The 17,289-nt window shown below is 38.5% G+C and overlaps 1 protein-coding gene across 4 annotated transcripts in view; it reads right to left on the bottom strand.

Annotated features, from left to right (window-relative positions):
- The window catches only part of syne1a (spectrin repeat containing, nuclear envelope 1a), a 163,983-nt gene that overhangs the window by 110,647 nt on the left and 36,047 nt on the right, over positions 1-17,289 (bottom strand). For 3 of the 4 annotated variants that reach the window (XM_073856030.1, XM_073856028.1, XM_073856029.1), the window contains exons 1-14: positions 11,630-11,772; positions 7,831-8,058; positions 7,637-7,735; positions 5,669-5,856; positions 5,439-5,562; positions 5,123-5,289; positions 4,852-5,005; positions 4,128-4,753; positions 1,999-2,178; positions 1,329-1,479; positions 1,047-1,211; positions 710-892; positions 498-599; positions 192-395 (exon numbers count right to left, since the gene is read on the bottom strand). In XM_073856030.1, the coding sequence (XP_073712131.1) occupies positions 192-395; positions 498-599; positions 710-892; positions 1,047-1,211; positions 1,329-1,479; positions 1,999-2,178; positions 4,128-4,753; positions 4,852-5,005; positions 5,123-5,289; positions 5,439-5,562; positions 5,669-5,856; positions 7,637-7,735; positions 7,831-8,058; positions 11,630-11,761 (2,703 nt within the window). In that variant the 5' untranslated portion in view covers positions 11,762-11,772. Of the gene's footprint in view, positions 1-191; positions 396-497; positions 600-709; positions 893-1,046; positions 1,212-1,328; positions 1,480-1,998; positions 2,179-4,127; positions 4,754-4,851; positions 5,006-5,122; positions 5,290-5,438; positions 5,563-5,668; positions 5,857-7,636; positions 7,736-7,830; positions 8,059-11,629; positions 11,781-11,981; positions 12,143-12,224; positions 12,366-13,151; positions 13,209-13,358; positions 13,506-13,882; positions 14,039-14,126; positions 14,200-14,437; positions 14,647-16,160; positions 16,320-16,403; positions 16,539-16,621; positions 16,787-17,289 lie in introns of those variants that run through there. The other variant, XM_073856031.1, reaches the window with a different exon arrangement.

Genomic DNA, 17,289 nt, shown 5'->3' with positions numbered 1-17,289 from the left:
ATTTTTACCCCCAAGGAACTATAACGTATACAGGAAAATTGGGTCTTATGAGGGTTAAATAGTTAATTAACTAGCTTTATCAGTAAGACCAGCTTGCCCATGTAGCTTCATACTGTATGAGAAACCAATGTTATATAAATCAGAAACAGAAATTCAATGCAGGTCTTTTCATATTCTGTCAATTCACTAACCTTAATCTTAACAAAACTCTCTGGGTCACAGGACAGTGAAAACTCTGACAGTGAGTCCTCTGAGATCTTTAGCTGCTCTGAAATCTGGGAGATGAGACCTTCGAGCTGTTGTTTCTGAGAGCTGAACTCTTTATACATGCCTCTTGTCTGTTCATACACCTCTGCCGCATGGCACATCTGCTTTCTCAGGTCCGCAATGATCACCTTCAATGAAATTTATTTTTCAATTTAATCATCACCAAATCTGGCAACATGAACAATATTCTCCTTAAATACATGTACAGGTATAGGTTTTTTTGTGTTTACCTGTAGCTCACTGTGTGTGTGCTGGGCTTTCATCAGTTCCTGCAGATCTGTTATTTTCTCCTGCAAGATCTTCAATTCATCCTCCTTAATGTCCAAATCCAGCTGTATACATAGAAATGATTGTTTTCCCTATTGTATTAAGTTTCAATTGCAGTATTAAAGCTTAAAGCAAACAATGCATTTTAGTTCTGTTTGGCAAAAACGGATCTCACCTTGAACTCAGTGAGGTGCTCCTCCATATTATGAGTGGACAGAAGTCTGGAAGTTCCCTCACTAAGTTCGCCAATAGAGATGGCGGTCCAACACTCAATATCATTAGCCATTTTATTAATGTCGTTCCACAGTTCAAGAGAACGAGTGTATAGACTGATATCTGAATCCATTCTTTCAGAGATCTACACATGAGAAACCTTGGTCATACAATTTTGTAAAAATCAATATTGCATTTTATCCGTCCATGCACTCTTTTGAAATCCAACCCATGACCCTGGCATTGCAAGCGCAATTCTTTGCGAGTAAGCTACAGGAACGCCACTGACATACACTCACATTTAGCCACTGATCAACAATGTTATCCATCTCTGCTGTGATATTTTCATTCTGCAGGCATTCCTCTGGAAGCTTCTTCAACAAACCGGTGAAGCGCTTGCCTGCACCAATGAGTTGATTCAGGTCCTCCTTAGTGGCCGCCAACTCGGGCCTCACTGCTTCCAGCTGAGCAAACAAAGATAACAACATTACAAACAAACATGTGCTCATGATCATATCAAGATGAATCTGTTGTTTAATAGGATGCGCATACAAGACAACTGAGACCCAAAAGGCACTAACCCGTAACAGAGCTCTCTGGACGTCCTCAGGGTTGTGTGGGTCCGACTGGGCCACAGTGATGGCTTGAGCTCTCTCTACGACTGAGCTGATCTTGGTTCTTAAGCTCTGGTATTCCCTGCAGACATCCAGCAGTATTGCACACAGGTCATGACTGTACAAGGACAAACACAAGACGTCAGGTCTGAAGCCGATCGAAGTGCAATCCAAGCGCACCCTGAAGCTAATTTATTTAATGCTTTGAAATGCTTCTGTCACTGAAAATAAATCTGATAAAGAATGATAAACAAAAAAATGTTACTACAGTAGGTCAATGTAATAGTATCAACAGAACAGTACAGTACAGTACAAACATTCCACAGTCTGGCTATATTTCAAAACACTCTCCCTCTTTCTTCGGTTTCTTTAATACATCATATAATCCATTTAGAGATTCACCCACATATCCATCAAACAATGCACACACAATAAATCGCATTTAAACTGCATTTTAACATGGCAACAGTCACAACCTGTCAAATTTTCCATCCATCAAACCACTGGTCTAGTCCTGCCTCCCCCACTCATTAGTCATCTGTATCGAGCTCAATTTTGAAAACCATCCGTCTATCCAATCACAGAGCGTTGCAATGAGAAACTTAGTGCATTAAAACTCGCATCCTAATATACTCACGCCTCCACAATAATCCCCCTGGTTTTCTCCCAGGTGGATTGGACCAAGACTACATCCCGTTGGGCTTCCCCTGCCAGCTCAGGGTCTCTCTGCGCCAGTTGTTCTCCTCTTTCTGCCAACCACAGTTGACTGTGCTGTAAGGCCTGTAGCTCCTCCTCCAACTGCTTCAGCATCCATAACCTGTTATTTATACAAAATACTGTCAGTACACTATAAGACAAACTAAAGGTATGTCATCGCTACAGTAAAATTATGACAAAAATACTAATTATACACAGAAACAACTAAAGCCATATTCACACCCAGCCCACATTTTCAACATGTTTTTATTTCAGGTTAAATTCATTTCTTAAAGGCGGAGTCCATGATGTTTGAAAGCCAATGTTGATATTTGAAATCACCTAAACAAACACGCCCCTACCCCAATAGAATCTGGACCTTCTGTTGATAGACCCGCCCCACACATACGCAACCGGGCATTTGATTTGATTTGATTGGCTATAAGTGTGTTTTGGTAGTCGGCCCGTCTCCTTTCCCAACGCGTTTTTCAAACATCGTGGACTCCGCCTTTAAATGTTTAAAAGGTACATTTTTAACTGGTATATCTTTTTAGAAAATGAAATGCCATTAAACTTGGTGAGGTTGGAAATATGTTAGACCAGTAATTATATCCATGTCCAATATATTGACACACCGATATTAACATACATAAGCACCCATTTCTTTTTTCGCCGGTGGGTGCTCGGCACAATTTTAGCAACCCCAAGCACTTTGGAAAGGAGGAAAGCGGCACAGTTGCGTTTTCTGTGAGGTTTTAGACACAAAATGTGAAGTGCCCCTTATTCAGCTTATTCATCAAAGCATTGTATTTATTACAGCTCACGAGATCCACCAATCGGAGAGACTCTTTTTTTAAAAAGGGGAGATGCATGATTTTTGAAAAACGCTTTGGAAAAGGGAGTTGGGCCGAGTACCAAAACACACTTGTAGCCAATCAGCAGTAAGGAGCGTGTCTACTAACCAATAACATTGCCTGGGTTGCCTTTGTGTGAGGCGGGTCTATTGGGAAGGTCCAGATTCTATTGGGGTAGGGGCATGTTTGTTTAAGTGATTTCAAATGTCAACATTGGCTTTCAAAGATCATGCACCCCGCCTTTAATTGAAATTAAGCATATCTGGTGTTTTTATGTGGGTCCGCCGCCTATGTTAACATATACAGTACTGTGCAAAAGTCTTTGGCCACCATGCCAGAATTAGATTAGTTGTTTTTGCAATGTTATAGTGATCATAAATAATTATTTTATAGAATACATCCAGAAAATACAGGAAATGTGTATATAGTATTAAAAACTGTATAAAAATGTAAACTGATGTCAAGTTTTTAAGGTAAACTCTCCTTCCACTTGAGCAATAGCAGGAAACTGCAGGATCTCTTAAACCTAGATATTAAATATTATAAAATCCTAATTTCTAATTTTAAAGAAATTAGTCCTTTTACTTTATTCTGCTCAAAAACGCTCGAGATGTTTTCAGTGCCAAGAGATGTCACACTAAACACCAACGATGCCTAAAGAAGACATTTAGTCCTGAAAATGTAATTTATTTATTTTTTTTGTAGATATTTCCGGTATTTTCTGTTTGTATCTTAAAAAAATAAATTGAAAAATAAATATGGATGGACATTAAAACTTCTAAAACAACAAGTCTGGTGGTGGTGGCCTAAGACTTTTGCACAGTACAGTAATAAATAGAGCATAACATTTTAAGTGCTTTCCAATTAGCAAACTATTATTCTTTTAAAATAACCGGGCAAATCTTTGTAAAGAATGCAAAGGAGTCAATGCAAATGCAGCCTGAATCATGAATCAAACCAATCATATGACTCACTTCCTCACTTAACTGGCTTAATGTTCCTGTTGATCAATTGGTAGAGCATTCCATTAGTAGCGCAATAGGTTATGGGATTGCACCCAGGGAACACACATACTGATAAAATGTAATGCTTTGTAATGCACTGTTAGTTAATATGTAATATCAATATCAGAGATGTACTATAAAGGGCCCTGTTGAAAAAGTAATAAACTTTGTGTTGAACAGGCCCTACAGTTGAAGGACAATAAAAGGTGTACCTCTGCTGAAAGGCCTGTGTGCTGACCTCTGCGGGCCATGTTATACTGACTCTATCTTCAAGCTTTGCCAGGCTCACAAGTAGCAGCTCCTTCCGCCCCCTAAAAGAACTCCACAATGTCGCCAGCGCCTCTGCTTCGCTCTGCTTTGTCCCAACGCTCCTCTGTAGCATCTGCAGACTCAATGCAATATCATCCACAAGCTCTCTGCAGGATGTTCTTTTCCCATCGACCCCCTTCAGATGTAAGTGTGCCTTGTTTAGGCTGATATCCAGGCTGATGGCCTGCACCTCCAGAGATGCTAACTCCTTAGCTTGTTCCCCAAGTTCCTGATTTACATCTCTGGTTTTTGAATTATCCCAGCTCTCTTTCTCTTCAATTGCTTCGTGGAATAACTCAAGACAAGTTTTGGATTTATTATAGATCTCGTAGAAAGCTTTAAGTTTGTTTAGAGCTTGATCTCGATGGTCTACTAAGCTTCTAGCTTCACTCAAGAGTTGAAGGCAGTCCTCCTTCCTGGTTTGGAGATGCTGTAGGTCCCTGGGGGCTAAAGACGGGCTGAGGGCATCTATATATGACTGTAAAGCCTCCACTGACTCACCCTGGCTCTCGAGTGAAGCCATGTCCTCCTTTAGATAACAGGAGACAAATAATGCATCAAAAAGTTATTATTTGTGGACATTGATGAACAGATACAGTCTACATATACTGAAAGGATACAATGTACCTGGATTTTGGAGTCAACAGACTTCAGATCAGTGATGTTGACTGTGCAGGTACTTTGAATGTGCCTAAGAAAGTTCTCACTCCACTGAGTCAACGCCAGCAAGGACTGACTGAACTGCTCCAACTGAGCGAGATGAGATTGAAGTTCCAGAATCCTGAAAAGGATCCATTGAAGTGTAAAATTTAAATATAATTATTATATAAATAATATAACCAACACCAACAGACATGGATTAAAGCAACCATTTCATTTAAATAAAAGTAGTTTTTACCTGACTGGTATGTTGGTACTTAAAGAACACCACCTCTCCTCCAGGTTGCAGTGGAGATCTCCGATCTCTGTGGCTCCTTCTTCTGAGGATGAGGAGTACAGACACTCTGCCCGGGTCTCTAAACTTTCCAACAAAGACTCCTGAAAGGGAACTTCTGACTGCATGTCCTGGTTATTAATCATACAAAAGAGAACAAGGATTTATTTGCAGGTCAAGACGAAGCGCCTTATACAGTGTGTCTGCATTGTGAGTTTCCATTCTAATCTAGTCATTCAACCTAATATTTAACTTACACCATTTCTGACTTTACTCTCACCTGCAGGGTCTGAAGTTGGCTATTAAGATTTTCTACGTCCATGCTCAGGTAGGGACAATCTGAACTGCATAGAGCTTCACACCTGTTCAACCAGGACTGCAAAAGCGAAAGGTCTCTCTCATACCTAAAAATCAGAGGGCCAAAAACATTGTTGTTTTTGTTCTGTTCCAATTTGTAATTTAGGTAACAGAAACACACGCCATGTAACAAATAAACATGTAAACACACGCCTCTGCCACAGAGTCAACAGGTTTTCCAGTTTTGATTGTTTTTCAGTGGCCTGCTGGGTATGTAATTTGTGAGCTTGTTGAAGCTCGGCCACGGCTTTCTCCAGCTGGCCTCCGTCAGACAGCCTTCTCCAGCCCAGACATAAAGACATCAGCCTGGGACCCAGCTGCTGCAGGTGCTGCACTACATCCTGGGAATTAAAGACACACAGTGTCACAAAAAATCACTCATGGTCACGGCCATGGACAGTGATTTGCTACTTGCTATTACAAGGCAAAGACAGTCAGGGGCATTCTCATCTAAAAAACATCTTATTGGACGAAAACACAGCGCATTAATGTTTTAAATAAATATAATAAATATATATACATTAATTAAATCAAAAGCACATGGGAGCATAATTTTGATATTAAAGTGATTCCTAATATTGCAACCTAAATATTATTTATTTAAATTTATATAAATATTATTTAATTTATATTTTTTAACTTTTTTTAAGATTTTAGTGTTCTATGTGGTGTTTTTAGTATGATTTAAAGGGGTCATGGCACAAGACTTTTTTTAAGATGTCAAATAAATCTTTGGTGTCCCCAGACCACATATGTGAAGTTTTAGCTCAAAATACCCCACAGATCATTTATTTTAGCATGTTAAAATTGCCACTTTGTAGGTGTGTGCAAAAATGTGCCATTTTGGGTGTGTCCTTTTAAATGCAAATGAGCGGATTGTTGCAATTGAAACTCAAAAGTGCTGTGAATTAGTTTCTCTCTCTTCTTTTCTTTGCACTTAATGGCAGTGCTGTGATTGGATAGTGCTGATTAAGGGGCGATATTATTATAATAAGTGCTCCTTATGACATCATAAGGAGAGCCAAATTTCAATAACCTATTTTCTCATGTGCTTGTAGAGAATGGTTTACCAAAACTAAGTTAGTGGGTTGATCTTTTTCACATTTTCTAGGTTGATAGAAGCACTGGGGACCCAATCATAGCACTTAAACATTTTCATGCCATTGCCCCAATGTGCAAGTTCATCATTTAATACCATTGCCGAGTATTTTCTCCATAAAATTGTCTAATTCCCACGATTAACAATCGCCTTGGTTTCCAATGTCACAAACATGTAACTAATCATATCAACAAAGTTGAACTTGTGGATCAGTTGTTCGAGTTATAGATACTTTGTATGATTGCCACATAGATTCGCCGCTAAAACGATGCTGCTGCTTCAGCTCTGCTTCTGTGCTGCTTACACATTTACGTTACAAGATGTATGTTAGTGATGCAAATGCGCATTTCCTGTATGCATTGTGTGAAACCGAACTTAGATGTTATATGTCTAAAACTGCCAAATGTAGCATCTACAGTATTTACATCTATATCTAGTGTCTGAGGTGGTGTGAAAGAGTGGAGGCAGGGACTAATTCGCATATTCATATCTATGATTTGAGCTGTAAGATTAAGTAGAGGCAGGGACTAATTTGCATATTCATAGATCCATAGATTCATATAATTATTGTAAAGGTAAAACTTTTATATATGTTATTATGATGCTCAAAGATGCGTTTAACTGATCCCATTTTTCACTACAGGGACTATAGTCAACTATTTTAATGAACTTATGTTGTCTTGCATTGTACCAACTGATTTTTTTAAACAAGGATGCTATCTGGCTATAATTGGTATCAGCAGAAAAATTGGCAATTTTTTCCCACTATCAGACATTTGCCTGTTGTTTAAAAACAATTGGTATCTATTTGTATTGCAAGATGTCATTCAAAGTAACCTAATATTGGTATTGGCACTGATATTTTGTATCGTGCATCCCTATTTTTAGATGTAGACTACAAAATTTAAATGTAGTCTCTCAATTATTAATGTCCATCCATATTATCACACAGCAGCATATGTTTACCTCCCAAAAGTATTTAATATGAAATTACCCATATGAAGATGTACTGTTATACTAACCATATGTTCATGGAGAGATTTATATGTTCTTGATGCTGATGTACAGGAAGTTATTGACACATTCAGTTTTTCCTGTAGTCCTTTCATCAAATCTTCCACCTTACATGCATTAAAACATTGCATAAATTAGCTCTTAAATCTTAAATGAAGAGGTCTTACAAAAGGAGTGGACAGTGCTGTGCATGTATCGGTACCTCATTGAGATCCTGGGTAAATTGTTTCGTATTTCTCAAGACTGAGTGAAGCTCCGCCTCTCGTTGCTCAACGCTGCTTTTGAACTCCTCCCTGCACCTCACAATCTGTTTCAGGCGAGCTTTAATTCGCCCAGCCTGGCTTGCCGTGATGAAGTGCATTAAAGTCTGAAACTCTGTCTCCAATCGGTTAAAGACCTCCACCTTCTCCTCTAAGATCTCCTTCAACATCTAAGAGGAAACAAAAACATTGAGATGCCTCACTTATATTTATGCAATTTACACTGCATGCAGATTATATGATATTCAGATTAAACCCATAACCACAATGTTGCAATGCTCTACCAGTTGAACTATAGTAGGCCATGTTGTGTGTTCAATTTAAAGACTGTGGGTAAGTTTTCCAGACAGGGGTTAAATTAATCGAGGACTAGGTCTTAGTTACATTTAAAGGGCACCTATTATAGCCTTTTTACAAGATTGAATATAAGTCTCAGGTGTGCCCAGAATGTGTCTGTGAAGTTTCAGCTCAAAATACCCCGCAGATCATTTATTATATCATGTCCAAAATGACCACATTTGGGTGGGAGCAAAAATGCGCTGTTTTAATGCAGTTCCTTTAAATGCAAATGAGCTACAGTTCCTCACTTTCTTACAAACAGACAGTGAGCGCTTTCAGTCTAAGACAATAGTGGACAGAGTACAACTTTCTGAGGGTGGAAACTATGTAATGCAAGACTGTTTGTGGCCGGGGCTTTATCAATGTGACCTCACATTGATAAAAGAATCAAAAAGGCTTGTCTAGTGAGACTGCTTTGGTTTAATGGGGATCAAAAAACAAGGAGCGGATGGATTTTTTATCGTAGGGTGGTTCTGTTCACACACTGGCAACACACAATGGCCCTCATTTATCATTCTTGCCTAGAAACGTCCGTATATGTTGGCGTAAGATTTTGCTTACACTCCTCTCACCGCCTGATTTATGAAGCTGTGCGTACCTTTGATATTCAGGTGTACGCAATACCTGCCCTTCATAAATGCCGCGGCTGAAAACGATCGTCATTAGAATAACACGCCCATATAAATTCAAGTCTCCCCTTCCCCCACGCCCTCATTTTACGCCATTGACACACGGAAGACGGCAAAGAAGAGAAACCAGGAAAGTGGAAAGAAACAAAATTTTTTATTTGAGAGTTTAAAGAGTGGGATTAAAGACACATTAATAATTGCATGACAATTTGTAATATTTGTATTATTATTAGGGCTGTCAAAATTAACGCGTCAATAACGCGTTAACGCAAATTCATTTTAACGCCACTAATTTTATTAACGGAGATTAACGCAACGCGCAATTTCTGTTTGACCCTTGGTCCAGCCCATAGTTGAATGAACAGAGACGCAGACAAATGTGACTCTCTCTAAATGAGTAAAAGGTTTTCATATAAATAAGAACATTAAGCAAATCGTCTACCACATCCAATGCTCTAAATGCTCGTTGGACATCTGATATGATCTTTATTTATACGTCTGAGAGGTGTAACGTTACCGTCCTCCTAATGCTTAATCTAATACAAAAATGCGTCTCAATTCATTTTGGTTTCGCTTTTATGCATGACTTATAAAATAGACTGCAGGACTTGCTTGATGTTAAAATAGTCATTAAGAGAGATAAAGTTCGGTACCTGATTAATGTTAAAGAGTTTAAGAGCGACAAGACTCAAAAGCGATCCCCTCACGCAGACTGACTGATATCTGAAGCGCGTGCACACAGACGCGCGAGTGCGCGACCCGGATATATAGACATCTACACAAAATTACAGTTTTACAAATATCTGTTTTGATAAGAATTCACGCAGGTAGGCTCTATAATCTGTTATGTTTTAAGTAAATGTTTGGTTAACTGTTGGGTAAAAATATCTGATGTGTAACATTATATTAGATCACTTAGATTTTAAGCAGTCTGTCTCAATGTCAATCAAACAAAAGGAAAAAAGTTGAACATACATTGATGATGTTTTTGCTTTGTGTGTGCTAAATCTATTAGTTTAACCAGTGATTTTAAGGTATTGATGTGGTAATATAATGTATGGATGTGGAAATGTTTGTGGTAATTTGACTCTTTCAACTTCAAACACGTGTAGTTCTGTCATATTTTGTTATATTTCAACAAATCCAGCCCAGTCTCACGAAATTTCGTTATATAGTCACGTATTTTTTTGATTCTTTTTTCGTGCTATTATCACGAAATTTCGTGTTTTTTCGTAGTCGTATAACGAATTCCTGTTTTCGTGTGATTATCACGTATTGGTTACTCGACTGTTTTGTCCTATTTTCTTACCATTGTCGCTTCGGTTTAGGGTTAGATTTACATAAAATGACATCCCTAACCAAACCCAACTCTAACCCTAACGCCAGGCGACATATAAAAAAATAAATCAGGAAAAATAGTATAGATCAATATATTAAGTGACATTCTAATGCAAGCACCAAATCTAACCCTAAACCGAAGCCACAATGGTTTAAAAATAGGAAAAAACAGTCGAGTAACCAATACGTGATAATCACACGAAAACAGGAATTCGTTATACGACTACGAAAAAACACGAAATTTCGTGATAATAGCACGAAAAAAGAATCAAAAAAATACGTGACTATATCACGAAACTTTGTGAGACTGGGTAGCACAAATCATGCATTGTTCTATGTTTTAATAGAGAATGTCAAAATATGAACAACTTTTTTTTTTAAAATTTGCTAATTCCGACTCAACTTGCCAGCACAGGTCACAAATGATGCAGCAGCAAACAAAAATGGAGAAAGAAAAATCTTCTGAAAGGAAAATTCATATACAAAACAATGGCTGGTGATTCTGTTAAAATGTAAACAGGCTGTTGTTAACATACATTTGCATAAAGCATCTATATATGTATATATGATTAGAATATTAAAAACCTGAAAAGTGTTAAATTAGGGTAAATTTAGAATGGATAAAAATGTGCGATTAATTTGCGATTAATCGCAGTTAACTCATGAAATCATGCGATTAATCTAGATTAATTTTTTTAATCTATTGACAGCCCTAATTATTATTTTTATTATTAATGACGCTTATTGATATTTAGAAGAATAATTAAGCCTATTTATTATTATTATTATTTACTTTTGCCTACATCTAAATTCTATGTCTGCTTAATGGTTTGGTTAAGTTTTTTTTAAATAATATTTTAAAATGATGTAGTAACTTTTGTAGTGTGTTGTTCTGTATTTACATACAGTTGTTTGTTAGCTATATCTTAGATCCAGTTTGATACGGAGCTTCGGATATAATTCAAATTAACAATTTGTTTTTATGACATTTACATGTTTTACGAGACTAATTCATAATTTGAAGTAATAATAATTGTAATAGTAATTACGAAATATTATAATAATTAATTCCAAGGAACAAATTGTTGAATATTGGGAACGAAATCTAAATTTATTGGTTTTGGGTGTACGCCAAGTATACGCTGGAAATTTGGTGTACGCACTTTTGATAAATGAGGGCCATTATGTCCAAACATGTAAAAGTGGATTTTGCATAGTAGGTGCCCTTTAAGTATTTTTTTACAAACACATCTTACACAAAACAATACTGGTGTGCATCTAAAGACAAAACAATGGTACTGATATATGTTAAGATATGTTGGTGCAAGATGTTTGAAAAATTAAGGCAGCTCAAACATGCATTTTAGTCTGGGACAAGAATAGGTCCTATCTGGGAAGCTACCCCAATGTTTTCTTCTGATGCAGATCTGTTTACCTCCACAGTTTGAATCTGCTCATCCAGGTTAGAAGAGGTTCTGCTGACATCTTCAAGATCTCTCTTACTATCACAGATCCAGGAAAAGAAAGCCTCAGACTCACAGCTAAAGCTTTGCCACCACCTGTGCATGAGCTTCAGATCTGACATGCTATAAGAACAAACATAGATGATGGATTTACAAAGAATGGATTTACCTTATCCCTGTAAGACTAATAGAAACATATGATATGTTTAGATGTATTTTGAGTAATGTTTATCTTAATGCATGGCACTACATGAAATAAGGTGGGTAGTCTAAAAGGTACAGTATGTGTAAAGTAAATAAAGGCATATTGGCCTTAAGTCTTACATTTTCTTAAGGCTGGTCTGTGTCTCTTGAACTCTGTCTCGTGTGGACTGGGCCTGGTCCCGCAGTAAAGACAAATTCTGAGGTCCAAGTTTAATGTTCAGTGCCTTCATCTCCAGGGACTCAGCCCGTACACCAAACATATTACACTGCAGATCAAGATCCTAAATAAACACACACAGTTTATGAATATCAAGCTTAAGTTTTATTAGATATATTACCGATACATTTTGTATGTGCTCTCACTTTAACATTTTTTAGTTCGGTAGCGAGACTCTCCAAGTTATTGAAGATAAGCTCCCTCTCCAGGACAACACAGACATGACACACAAACTTCAAGATGTCTTCTTTCTCTTCTTCAAAGTCCTGCCATGCACAAACAGTGACCTAATGAGCAATGAGAAAAACCAACAAACATTGAAATACTTTGGGTTTTTTTGCATTTAATGGTGCAGTGTGTAATTTTTAGAAGGATCTCTTGACAGAAATGCAAAATAATATACAAAACCATATTATCAGGGGTGTATAAAGGCCTTTTTATAATGAACTGTTATGTTTTCATTACCTTAGAATGAGACGTTTTTATCTAAATACACAGAGGGTCCCCTTATGTGGAAGTCGCCATTTTGTGCCGCCATGTTTCTACAGAAGCCCTTAACGGACAAACTTTTTTTTTTACTAAGTTGTCTCCGTCAATTACATGTTTTTTCAGTGCCAGGTACCATAGCTTCTTTATGCGTTTCAAAACGAGGGGTGAGCAGTGGACTGAGCCGTTGGTTGCAATTCGCAACCTCACCACTGGATGCCGCTAAACTTTACACACTGCACCTTTAAAAGGTACAGTACACTTTAAAGTCATGATGTTTCATAACTGTACGATGTAATACAAATATTTCTACTCTTTTGTTGCATAGAAGTCATATGGGTTTGAACGACATTATGTAAACTGAAGCAGGTAACTTCAGCTATAAGTTTAACTGGATTGGTTACATTTATTAGCAATATTTCATGTTGCATATGTTGGGAATGAAACATCCCTGAATGCCCTAAAACCTGTAAATTTTTGCATTTTTAATTTCCCATCAATTTTTATAGGCTTCAAAAGAAATAACCAACGTTATAAAGTACAATCTGGTATACGTGTAAGCGTTCATGTTTGATTAAAAGCGTTACCTCCAGGTGTTTCTCCTGAACATCCATCTCATTTGCATGCTGGGGCTTCAGAGTTTGCTGCAAGTAAACAGAGAAAAGTAAAATAAATGAGCATGAATTTCACATTCTAGAACGATACAAACAATCATTTATTCACACCAATCAGATGCAGAGATGCATCATTTTTATTGCATTACACATCAGCAAAATGAATTTCACAATCCCCACCTGGTGAATGATGAGCATCTGTTTGGCCTCCTTGGCGTTTTCAGCGTTCAGTATTCTTCTGTGCTCCTGCGTCTGGATTATTTCCTCCTCCTTCACCTCCTCTTCAGCTTTTATGTGCCCCTCAGTTTGTACGGTGACAGGAACATCCTGAGAAAACATTCAAAGAGATTGCAACCATGCAATATATCATCAGGACAAAGTCATAAATCTACCAGCAGCATAAAGATACACTGTAACTGTATAATATGATAATGATATGTAAATGTTCTGCCAATAATCATAAATTAACATTTGAATTATATTTTCTTAGCAGACATTTTTATTACAAGGCACTCAAAATAACACATTACTATCACACAAAATTGAAAATTTGATTGATCAGGCCAAATATTATATTGGATGGTCATTGTTTACTAGTGATGCTAGTTTTGCAGTATGACACAGTACACCTTTAAAGACATAAAGGTGTACACCACCTCACATTCACAATGAGGAATATCTGAAGATATGAGATCGCACTTTACCTCAGACTGACACAGCAGTGTAGAAAACTCAAGAGAGAGTTTATCAAGAGCAGCTCTCTGTATATGAACTTCACTTTCAGGACTTATCTCCTCCAGCTTAGCGATACGAGCTCTGAGCCAGCTCAGACTCTCACCCTGAGCTTTTACCACCTGACCCTGCATATGTTTAGAGATAAAGTTAAGTCAGATTGTGATCTGCTTAGACATTTAATGAAGAGCATGAATGCATAAGACGTTCGCTCACCTGGACAGTAGAGATTTCAGCTTCACCCTGCTTTGCCTGCTGGTTGAGAAGCCATTCAGACAACTCACTGAACCTGCAATCCCAGAAAAGCAAACATTCCTAAACAAACTGTAATAACATTGTGGTACTGTCTTTTATTACAGTAGGATAGTATGCATTTTGCTGGTTTAAAATGAGTTTTCAGCACTTGAAGACACTTGGAGACCTGATGGCTTAGCAGGCTGTGAGACCAGCTAAACCAGTAAAGACCAGCAAACAAGCTCGGTTTGTTTAAACTGCATTGTTTTAGTGTGTCAATGCTTTTATCTTACCTAGCGTGCCACTCTCTCCATTTATCTGGATGCTTTTGGAGTCTCAAGTGCATTCTCTCTACTAAACGCCTGACCTCTGCAAGACGATCTCTGGTCTCCTCTACCGTTTGATGACCCAAGTCATTTTCTGGAAGATCCTGACAGAGCTGCTCCATTGTCTTCAGTCTCTTCTCACATACAGACAGTGGGTTTGTTTGTCTGAAAAAGGTCTATATGCACACATAAAAATACGCATTAATATATTGAGATTCAGATTTATAGCAGTCTTTATGCTATAGCTCACATGCGATGAAATGACCAGCATATGTTGTATTTTGGATGCTGGTCCCCAGCATGGGAGTCTGGTATGCTGGTGTCTCTAAGTGTCCCTTGTCAACCAGCTTCACCACAATTTTTTGAATCTATTCACTAGAATCTAGATCATTGCCAGAGCTGCATAAACCAGGAAAAAAATCATGCTGGTCTTAGGGAGTCTTTTGATGTGATCCTGTATGATCACTATATGATCAATATACACTCACCTAAAGGATTATTAGGAACACCTGTTTAATTTCTCATTAATGCAATAATTTAATCAACCAATCATATGGCAGTTGCTTCAATGCATTTAGGGGTGTGGTCCTGGTCAAGATAATCTCCTGAACTCCAAACCGAATGTCAGAATGGGAAAGAAAGGTGATTTAAGCAATTTTGAGCATGGCATGGTTGTTGGTGCCAAACGGGCCAGTCTGAGTATTTCACATTCTGCTCAGTTACTGGGATTTTCACGCACAACCATTTCTAGGGTTTACAAAGAATGGTATGAAAAGGGAAAAACATCCAGTATGCGGCAGTCCTGTAGGCGAAAATTCCTTGTTGATGCTAGAAGTCAGAGAATGGGCCGACTGATTCAAGCTGATAGAAGAGCAACTGACTGAAATAACCACTCGTTACAACCGAGGTATGCAGCAAAGCATTTGTGAAGCCACAACACGCACAACCTTGAGGCGGATGGACTACAACAGCAGAAGACCCCACCGGGTACCACTCATTTCCACTGCAAATAGGAAAAAGAGGCTACAATTTGCACGAGCTCAACAAAATTGGACAGTTGAAGACTGGAAAAATGTTGCCTGGTCTGATGAGTCTCGATTTCTGTTGAGACATTCAGATGGTAGAGTCAGAATTTGGCGTAAACAGAATGAGAAAATGGATCCATCATGCCTTGTTTCCACTGTGCAGGGCTGCAGGCTGATGGTGTAATAGTGGGGAATGTTTTCTTGGCACCCTTTAGGCCCCTTAGTGCCAATTGGGCATCTTTTAAATGCCGGAGCCTACCTGAGCATTGTTTCTGACCTTGTCCATCCTTTTATGACCACCATGTACCCATCCTCTGATGGCTACTTCCAGCAGGGTAATGCACCATGTCACAAAGCTCGAATCATTTCAAATTGGTTTCTTGAACATGACAATGAGATCACTGTACTAAAATGGCCCCCACAGTCACCCGATCTCAACCCAATAGAGCATCTTTGGAATGTGGTGGAACGGGAGCTTCGTGCCCTGGATGTGCATCCCACAAATCTGGGCCAACATTTCTAAAGAATGCTTTCAGCACCTTGTTGAATCAATGCCACATAGAATTAGGGCAGTTCTGAAGGTGAGAGGGGGTCAAACACAGTATTACTATGGTGTTCCTAATAATCCTTTAGGTGAGTGTATCCTTGTATATGTTCAATCTCACCCTGTGTTCTTTGATCAATCTTTCACTTCCGACTGTGAGCAAGGCTTTATCTTCTCTCGTAAGCTCTGCCTTGCACTCCTGTAATGTAGCCATCACCAAACGCCTCTCTATTTCCACCTGCAGTCTGAGCAGGTGGGGAGGAGCCTCAGCCTGGATGTCCTGGTAGAAAATAAATGCATGGTAACAACGAATTCTCATCTATTTGCAGAAGAAATCAATGTGCTCCGGGATTCTGAAAGTGACCTTCCATTGCTTGTGAAGTCTTCTGACCGTCTCCCGTAGACTCTTCTGGTCTTCGTCAGAGATGATGTCAGTGAGGTCATCACACGCTTTTAAATAAGCACTTAAAATGTGCTGGTCCAAACGCCCAAAGAACTCCTGAGCAAAAAATTATACATTACATTAAAGTGCACACTTAAAGAAACATGTCAGGGTTATTCTTAAAGACATGATTAACGTACATTATGTTTGCGGAAGAGCTCATCTGGGTCTCCTCTTTCTTTTAGACAGGCCTGGCCCTTCTGCAGGGCATCCTCGAGGTCAGCGCGAGACTCCTCATACATCCGCATAAGGTTGCCACTGGTTTCAGCCACCTGCTTCCACTCTGAAGCCTCCTGCATCAAAGCCTGGATTCACAGTCCAAACAGATGTGTCTATATTAAAGGTAATTCATCCAGATACAAGTCTAATTTAACATCTAACGCAGATCTTATTGGTTCTCATGTGCCTTGTGTTGTTCAATGTGTGTCTGCTTAAAAGACATGTGAGAACTAATGAGAGTTGACGGTATCGACATGCAAACATAATTGAACTTACTGCATTGATCTCTATGTTGCCATGGATACACAACGTATTGATCACTAAATATGCTCAAAATATGACTCTTTTTTCACTAATGTATCGTTTCAATTCAGGACACATATATTACCCAATGGAGTCATTTGGATGACTTTAAAGGGGGGGTTTAATGGTATTTCAAGCATTCTGACTTATTAACACAGTTATAGAGTTGTTTCCTCATGCTAAACGCAGGCAAAGTGTCAAAAATGCAGTTGGGCGTGTTTCAGAGTATTTCTGTGCCGAATGCACTTCGCCAGGGTTCGTACAAGTTTCGGCTAATTTTTTTTGA

The sequence above is a fragment of the Misgurnus anguillicaudatus genome, chromosome 18 (assembly GCF_027580225.2).
Source record: "Misgurnus anguillicaudatus chromosome 18, ASM2758022v2, whole genome shotgun sequence".
Taxonomy (NCBI): Eukaryota; Metazoa; Chordata; class Actinopteri; order Cypriniformes; family Cobitidae; genus Misgurnus; species Misgurnus anguillicaudatus.
This window is presented reverse-complemented; position numbering and strand designations above follow the sequence as displayed.